At 37.4% G+C, this 8,675-nt stretch overlaps 1 protein-coding gene across 1 annotated transcript; it reads left to right on the forward strand.

Moving 5' to 3' along the window:
• Nucleotides 1-6,548: 6,548 nt before the first annotated feature.
• On the forward strand, nt 6,549-8,451 carry LOC121600808 (protein Wnt-2-like). The gene is made up of 3 exons (XM_041929575.1): nt 6,549-7,250; nt 7,821-8,011; nt 8,086-8,451. Exons 1-3 carry the CDS (start codon nt 7,158-7,160, stop codon nt 8,312-8,314), a joined length of 513 nt encoding a protein of 170 aa, XP_041785509.1. The 5' UTR covers nt 6,549-7,157; the 3' UTR covers nt 8,315-8,451.
• Nucleotides 8,452-8,675: the final 224 nt, after the last annotated feature.

Here is an 8,675-nt window from a genome sequence, read left to right on the forward strand (position 1 = left end):
CTCAGGGCTGCTCCTTTTGCGTTGTCGACAATGATAAGTCCATCGGATATTAGCTTTATCGTCGTGTTGTTCTTTCTTGCAGTAGAACAATCGCTTTTTCTCCCTAGGATGAGATTGGATGTGCATTTATCGATGTACTCCCTGTATTGGTTTTGGATGTATTCATCAGGTTTGGCTGGTTTGAACACTTTGTTCCGTGTTTTTATAAGGTGCGTCGGAGTCTCTACTATGATTCTGTTATCGATACTGAGAGGAAATACTTCAAGCATTGTTGCTTCTTCATCAGCTAGCTGAGGGATCTTCAGTATGTAGAGTATCGAATTCGAGTTGATCGCGATAATTGGTTGTACTAGCTTTAGCGCTTCATCTGGTAATTCGACTTTTACTCCTTGGTCTTCTAGTATGGTTTTGATGGAGTTTATCTCTGGTGATGATAGAATCTTGTTGCTAACTACTCATACTTTAGTCCAACTGATTGCTTCTTGAATTTCTTCTAAAACATGGTTGATGATATCGATGTTCATTATGGTTTTAATGGTTTCTAGTTCATTCAGCATTACTTGTTCTCGTTCTTTTGTCAATTGATTTATGGTGTCAGTGAGGGTCCGTAGCCTGTGATCGAACTGTTTGTTGATTCGGTACTGTTTGTTGTTGTTCTCGGTTAGCTCGTTCATTGTGGTGTTGATGATTCTGAGGTCGTCGGCGTCAGGACTTCCTCCTATCCATTTCCAAGCTGTTCCTAAGATTTCTAGACTTCTAGCTGTTCTATGTTTAGGTTTTAATTGTTGGAAGTTTGAGTACAATAATTTTACTTTTAGTCTGACAATTTCTTTAAGTTCGTTATTAATGTTTTCGTACGAAAAGTGTGTAATGGTGTTAATAGCATTTTCAAGGGTTAACATGTTTATAGGATGTATGAATTTTATGCTTCCTGTTTGTAATCTACAAGTTCTGGTTTTAAGAAAAAATATCGGTTGCCTGTTCAAATCTATGATTTCTAATTCTTTACTTTGCGAGAGTTGTGTAAGCAGGATTAGCATGAATGTTATCGGAAAGTATTGCATTTTCGATCTCCAAGCCTGGGAAAGATAAAGAAAACGGAAAGAACGTATTACTGGGACTTGATTCTCCTTAACTTGTTTTTGTTCCTCTTGATATTTCTTGCCATTGTAACTGTTTTATCATTCGCATTAAGACAAGTTTTTTCGTTGAATCGCGGGTCTAATTTTTTCCTAACGCCTTTCTTTACAAATATCTGTTTACCTGTCTCTATTTCCGGTGGTGTTTCTTTTTCATCGTTATATTTCTGCATGTTTCTACTTGCATTGTGGAGCTTTTGGGATACTTTTTCGTAAATGTTTCTAGTGGTTTGAATTATTTGTTCTGGATTCCGATTGCTAGTTCTGTTAAAAATGATTTCGTTGGGCGTGAATCCTGTTGAGGAGTGAACTGTTTCGTTGTATAGTGCTGTCACTACTTTTATGATCTCCGGAGAGCTTAAATCTCTGAACTTGTGTTTATTGGTGTTGAACAATTCTATAATTGTACTGTGTGTTCGCTCTACCTGTCCATTGGTTTCGGAGGATGAAGAAAATTCTAATTCTGTTCCTAAATTGGCTAAAAATGTTTGAAGTTGAATACTTCTAAATGTGGTTTTGTGATCGCAAATAATTTTTCTCGGTGCGCCAAACGTTGTAATAAAATGAGTAAGAGCTTTTCTTATGTCTGTCAAGTTCCTGGACGGAATTTCTATGGTTTGTAAAATTTTTGAAAAAGCACATACGAACGTTAAGTAGTTGTGTTTGTCGATTCCAAAGATGTCAATGTGAACGCGACTGAAAGGGGTTGTTTCAATAGGTCGGGGTGTGATTTTGATGTTATACGGTTTGCGTTCATACTTGTGTACGTTACAGATCTTGCAAAGATTAATTAGTTTTTTAAATTTTGTCATCATGTGTGGAAAGAAATAGCATCTTGTTAGTTGATTATGAACTTCGTGAATACCTCTATGGGCGCGTTCGTGTTCTTTAGCTATGATGATGTCTTGGCGTTGTTCGTTACTAACGTCTTCTACTTGTAAGTGTGTAAGAACAAAATGTCCATGTTGGTTGAAGTATTGTCGATAAACGGATTGAATGAGTGAAATAGTTGATTCATCCGGTGCCATAATCGCGGTTTGTTTGTTATTGTGGAAATTTTTTAGAGAATCTAGTATTGTTAATTCGTCAAAATCATTTCTGCAAATAATTGCTCTTTTATAGTTGTTAAAAGGGGTTTCCGTAATGTCAGTTGTTATATGGGATTTTCGGAAAATTATCTGATTTCTGTAGTAATTGATTGGTCTCTCGGAGAAATGGATAAAATAATCGTCGGATGTATCAGCTGAATGCATGGTTTGTGAATCAGAGTTAGTATTGTTCGGTGAGGGGTTATTATGCTGAAGGGATTCTGAAATAGATGATGATTCTTCGAAGTTGACGTCAATTGTATTGGAAACATTGTTCTTAGGAGTGCCTGAAATGGAAGAATCTTGGTTAATATTGGTATTTGTAAGAATTTCCGTTTTCCTGCTTAGCGCGTCTGCTACTACGTTGGCCTTTCCTTCTTTGTATTGGATGTCGAAATCGAAATTCTCGAGTTCTAGGCGCCAGCGAAGAATTTTTGAGTTTTTAGTGGATGTTTTGATGAATGTAAGAGGTTTGTGGTCAGTAACGAGTGTGAATTTATGACCATAGAAATAAGATTTATACTTTTGGACAGACCAAATAATCGCTAAGGCTTCTTTTTCTGTAGTGGAATATCTGGATTCGGCTTCGTTTAATGTTCTACTTCCGAATGCAATTGGTCGCTCCTTTCCTTCTTGGATTTGCGATAAAACTGCGCCAAGAGCGTAGTTGCTTGCATCGGTTGTTAGAATGAACGGTCTTTCGAAATCAGGGTATGCTAATATCTGATCCGAAGCGATAATTTGTTTTAGACTATTGAAAGATGTTTTATACTCTTCATCTTGCGTGTTTATCTTAGTATCCTTTTAGGCATTTTGAAAGAGGTTTTGTTAATTTTGAATAGTCTTTGATGAATCTGCGATAGTAGCCTGATAAACCTAAGAATTGTTTGATTTCTTTCTGTGTTGATGGCAGTTTCCATTCTAGGATTTTGGTGATTTTATCTGGATTCGGTTTTATACCTTCCTGAGTAATAACATGTCCTAAAAATTCTGTTTCTTTTCTAAGGAATTCGCACTTATCTAGTTGAATTTTGAGGTTAAATTTTGAAAGCCTTTCTAAAACTGTGTTTAGATTTTCTATGTGGTTTTCCAAGTTTTTACCGATGATTATAATGTCATCGAGGTACACGAAACAAATATTTCCTATCAGTCCTGTTAGCACACTGTTCATAGCGCGTTGAAAAGCAGCTGGGGCGTTTTTCAACCCAAAAGGCATTCGATTGAACTCAAAGTGGCCTTGTGCTGTAGAAAACGCTGTCTTCCCTTTATCGTTAGAATCCATCTCGATTTGGTGGAATCCTGATTTGAGGTCAAGTGTTGTAAAATAAACTGATTTACCCAAACTGTCTAGTATTTCTTCAATTTGTGGGATGGGGAATTTTTCGTCAATGGTCTTTTCATTCAACTTGCGGTAGTCGATTACTACTCTTATTTTTCTCTTTCCCGAGGCATCAACCTTTTTGGGGACTACCCATATTGGCGAGGAATAGGGGCTTGTCGAATGGGTTATGATACCATTTCGTAGTAGTTCATTAATCTGTTCCTCTACGTCATTTTTAAATGCGTGTGGATATCGATATGATTTTGTAAAAACTGGTGCATCATTAGTGGTAGTTATTTTGTGTTTAACATCTGGTGTAGCTGAAAGTTTTTCTCCTGCTTTTAATAGAACGTTCTGATTTTTAATAATTGTTCTAAAAAGATGGTCTTTTTCCAAAGTTGAAAGATGAGATGTACGAATTATCTCGCTCAGCATTTCGCTTGTAATTTTTGATTCGGGTTTCATGGGTAAAGGAGTAACAGTTTCGAAATTATTTACTGTAATTTCTAACGCTTTATGTTGTATATTAGGGGGTTTTGGTCTATTTGTCTGTAGTAAAATTGTAGTTTTTTTTATTTTTGGCTGAGTATACGCCTGGCTGAACTGTAATTTTTTTACAAAGTTTAGTCGGTTCGTAAACAATCCATTCTCCGTCCGGTTTGTTTGGTTGGTTGGGAGAGTTACTACATGGTTATAGTTTTTCTCGTTAGGGAAATATTTTTCAAATGGCATAATTACTTTTGAAATTTCAAGTGTTTGTTTTCGGTAATTGAGAATAGCTTCATTTTCTGCTAAAAATTGTGAGCCAATCAATCCATCGAAAAAATTGTGGAATTTTAATTCGTAATATTTTTGTGAGGGAATTTCCTTGTATAAAAGGTTTGTTTTTCCGCAGGTATCTATAATTTGTTTTCCCACTATGTTAGTGATTTCGATCTGTTTGATTTCCTTTTTTGTTTTTCAAACACCTGGTTGGATAAGATTCTTATTTGCGCCGGAATCGATCAATAGATTGAGACCTTGTTTAGTGCGTAAATATGAGAGATAGTTATATTTCTTTTTGGAATTTAAGTATTGTTTTTCAGACTTCCTGCTAGGCGAAAATTTACTTCGTTAAAATGGTCAGTTTCATCATCACTGTCACTGTCATTGGACTCTTGTTCCGTTTCTACCTCGTTGTTGTGGAATTGCTTTTTATTTTGTGCGTATTTACTGCGCATTGAAGCATCTACATCCATTGGTTCAGGTTTATCTGAGTTTTTGATTGAAAATTTCTTTTCTGAAATGGCTTTAGTTGGTTTATTATAACTGGTACTTTCATTTTGGTTGAATTTATTCTTAAAAGGTGGTTTATTGGATGGGGTTTGAACATTTTTGGTAAGGCTGCCTGCATTTTGTTCTGTCGCTTTGAACTTACAAAGGAATGCATACGCATCCTCAATGTCTTTAGGTCGAGCGGCTTGAGCGTGCCCAAAGTAATTTCCTCTAAGTCCAGCGATGAATGCAGCAAGTGCGTCCTCATCAATGAATGCATTGATTGCAACCCAATTTGTGCGGTATTGTTCGTTTTGTTTTGCAAGGGTTTTAATATTTTGCACAATTTCTTTAGTTTGGTGGTAGTATTTGTGAATACTCATCCCATCGGTCATTTTATTTTGCCACATTTGGCATTTATAGGTGGACAATTCTTGTCGGTCACCTAGCGAAGAAATTAAAATTTCTTTAATTTCGTCGAAATTTTGTGGACTTCCTGAAAGACATAGGATGTCTTTTGCTTTTCCACAAATTTTGTTTGTTACTGCAGTAACGTACATTTGGTACACTGCTGCCGGTACTAGGTCTTTAAACAAAGCTAGTGTGTTATCGGCGGTTGATAACCATGATGCTAGTTGTTTCCGATTGCCCTCAAAAGTTGGCAATGATTTTATAGGGTCAGGAATGCGAAAATAATCGTCAAATGCCCTATTATTACCTGCATTACTTGATGAGGTACTTGCGCTTAGCGCTGTGTATTGGTTCTGGAGAGAAGTGATGGCTCGCATCATCTCGACCAATTGTGTTGCGATCTCTTCCATTTTGTCTCCTTCTGTTTCAAGATTACCGGAGGTTAAAAGATCTCTGTGAGAATCGAACCTTTCAGTTGCTTTCATGTACGAATTTTTCGTTGTGTACGACACTGGGTTGATCTCTTTCTTTTCTTTGTATCACGGGCCCTATCTGGTAGTACTCCCACGATGAGAAAAAGCTACTCCTATCTGGTAGTAAGTCACTTTCTACCTAAGAAACCTATCTGGTAGTATTTCCTAAGGACGCGAGTAAAACTGGTTTTTCAAGCACTGATTTCCACTGAAACACTGTTGCACTTTTTATGAAAATAAAAGAATTACTTACGATTTTTTTTTTCTTGCTGTCGTGTCGCGGGTTCGTGATTTAACGATGCTGGTTTTCCTTCCAGGTGGGTAACTGCGTGGGGGATCCTCAACTCCTCGGCGGAATACAGCTTCGATCGATGTTGTCTTCCTGTGTTGCTCCGGATGCGTTGGATAACTTTTATCACTTGCGGGATCACTTTAGTTAGAGTTTTTCCAGTCTCTTACTTTTCCACTTTTGACACAATTACACTCACTTAAATCACTCCGGACGGCTGCGCCAATTATAAGTGCAAGGCTTCACGTTTCATAAAAAAACTTTATTGCTTAAGCGCAAGCGCTTCTTACACTGAGCTGATCCAAATTACAACTGACTTATTTCTTAAATTCTACAATGCACATAGCCTTCGATTCTACCCTATAGCTGCTGACTCTGCATCTCCGGTATGCGCGTGTCCACGTGCCGGTTCCTGTTGCTATGCGCGTCATGTTGCTATGCGCGCGTGTTCCGGTGATGCGGTCGTTGCTCGGTGCGCGTGTCCACGTGTTAGCTTCTTATTACGTGGACTCAGCTATTCGGTCTACGTAACTATATTTTAAAAGAATAGTGGCTGATACATGGGATGAGATTAGGAATAACTGTTCACGTTCATAACTACTTCCTCCATTGTGGATATGTTTAAATGCACGTGGACGCGATTTATAGGAATTATCGAAGAAACAACACTGGCGTCGGTTTGAAGCAAAATGGATGAGAATGCCTTCTGCGGTGAACTAACCGACAGAAAATATTTATCGGGACTACTAGGAATCAGACATATTTTTAATTGATTCTAGTACATCATGACAATTATTAAAAAATAAAAAGCGGTACGACCAGTGCGTAGATATGAAGATATTCAATAAAAACATGCCAAATATCCGTAATTTGAAGCTGTCCATAATTTGAAACATAACGGTAATTTCATTTCAGTTAACGATTATGGTCCGCAAGATGGAAAGTAAAAACATCCCAGTTAGCGAACACTTACTGTATTCCTATTCCATATTTCTATTCCAATTGTACATTTGCTCTTAATTTGTTTATCCTAGCTCGATTTTGCACAGAACTTTACATTAAATTAAATCTTTTGTTTGGTTTCTTTTCTATTGGTGATGACGATTATTCCCCTTTCCCTCTCACATATTCTTCTAGTAGAACTGGAAATGGGGAGGCTGTTCTGTGGACATTGGCTACGGTATGCGGTTTGCAAAAAAGTTTCTCGATGCCCGTGAAATCGAAAACGATAACCGGAGCCTAATGAACATGCACAATAACCGTGTAGGAAGAAAGGTAATTTGTAGCGATAATTTAAAATGAAAACAAGAACTACATAATCAATAATAAAAATAACCCGTACATATTTATCATACATTGTAAACACTACACGTGCTATTTAAGGCGTAAGTTAGACGTAGCGAATAATAAAAAACACATACTATGAGTTGTACTGTTGTACTTTATGTTCGACTAATTTTACTGTCGGGGTCTGTCTGGTCTGGGTACTGGGGTCGGTCTGGTGGTACAGTCGTCAACTCGTACGACGTAACAACATGCCCGTCATGGGTTCAAGTCCCGAACAGACCGTGCCCCCATACGTAGGACTGACTATCCTGCTATGGTAACAATAAGTCACTGAAAGCCAAGCTCACTTCATTAGTGGGGTACTGGCAGGCCTTGACCGACAGCGGTTGTTGTGCCAAAGAAGAAGACGAAGAATTTTACTGTATATTGCTGTATCTAACCCTCCATTTTTTAATTTAAATTTAGTAATGATGTTATATGTTTGACAATATAGAGCAGTTTTGGTATGTCGATTATACTTGACTAAAGATTTGTATCATAATTTTAATCCACTTATAGCTAGTAAAGTTACTGCTACGAACAGAATGTAAGTGCCACGGCGTAAGTGGTTCCTGCGCGATGAAAACTTGCTGGAAAAGTTTGCCTTCGTTTAATGTTATTGGCGATGCCATGATGAAGAAATATCGCAAAGCCAAACTTGTTCATGGTATTAACATTAGAAATAATCAACCGCAACTTGTGTTGAAACGGTATGTTTGTGATATGATTATAACATTTTCGTTAATGTTAAGTTATGATACTAATCCACATATTTCATTGATAGAAAAGTGAACAAACCGCTGCTCAAAAATGGGAAGACACTGGGTGACAGTCAAATTCCAAAGAGAACTGAATTGGTTTATCTGGAGCCTTCGCCTAACTATTGCGAGCGTAATATCAGTATTGGAGTGCTCGATACAGCCAATCGAAATTGCAACCGCACTTCGCAATCCATAGATCATTGTGATCTACTGTGCTGTGGACGAGGCTACAACACCCATCAGATCGAATGAACCTGGCAGTGTAATTGTAAGTTTAAATGGTGCTGCACGGTTACATGCGATGTATGTTCAGAGCGAAAGGAAGCATACACTTGTAAATAAAATATGATCATAATGTTCACTAAATAAATTCACTGTCTATCGATAGACGAATCCTGTGTTTGTTATTGTGTATAAAACCTAGATTAGGGGAACTGGGGGTAGTTTCGACACCTTAAGGTTTTCCCCTGACTGCAATACTTTTGCTAACGTAAACTTACTAGTAGACATCTAAAAAGCTTTTTTGATTCATTATGTACCATCTTACGAGAAACTACGGTTCCTGGATTGATTTTGATAGTATTTTGATAAAAAAAGTGTGTTGTTTGTTGCA

Source organism: Anopheles merus, unplaced genomic scaffold, assembly GCF_017562075.2.
Source record: "Anopheles merus strain MAF unplaced genomic scaffold, AmerM5.1 LNR4000007, whole genome shotgun sequence".
Classification (NCBI taxonomy): Eukaryota; Metazoa; Arthropoda; class Insecta; order Diptera; family Culicidae; genus Anopheles; species Anopheles merus.

Coding starts and splice junctions, on each gene's coding strand:
- LOC121600808 (XM_041929575.1), top strand. CDS start 7,158: ATGCGGTTTGCAAAAAAGTTTCTCGATGCCCGTGAAATCGAAAACGAT. Junction 7,251..7,820: donor ATAACCGTGTAGGAAGAAAG/GTAATTTGTAGC, acceptor ATCCACTTATAG/CTAGTAAAGTTACTGCTACG. Junction 8,012..8,085: donor CCGCAACTTGTGTTGAAACG/GTATGTTTGTGA, acceptor TTTCATTGATAG/AAAAGTGAACAAACCGCTGC.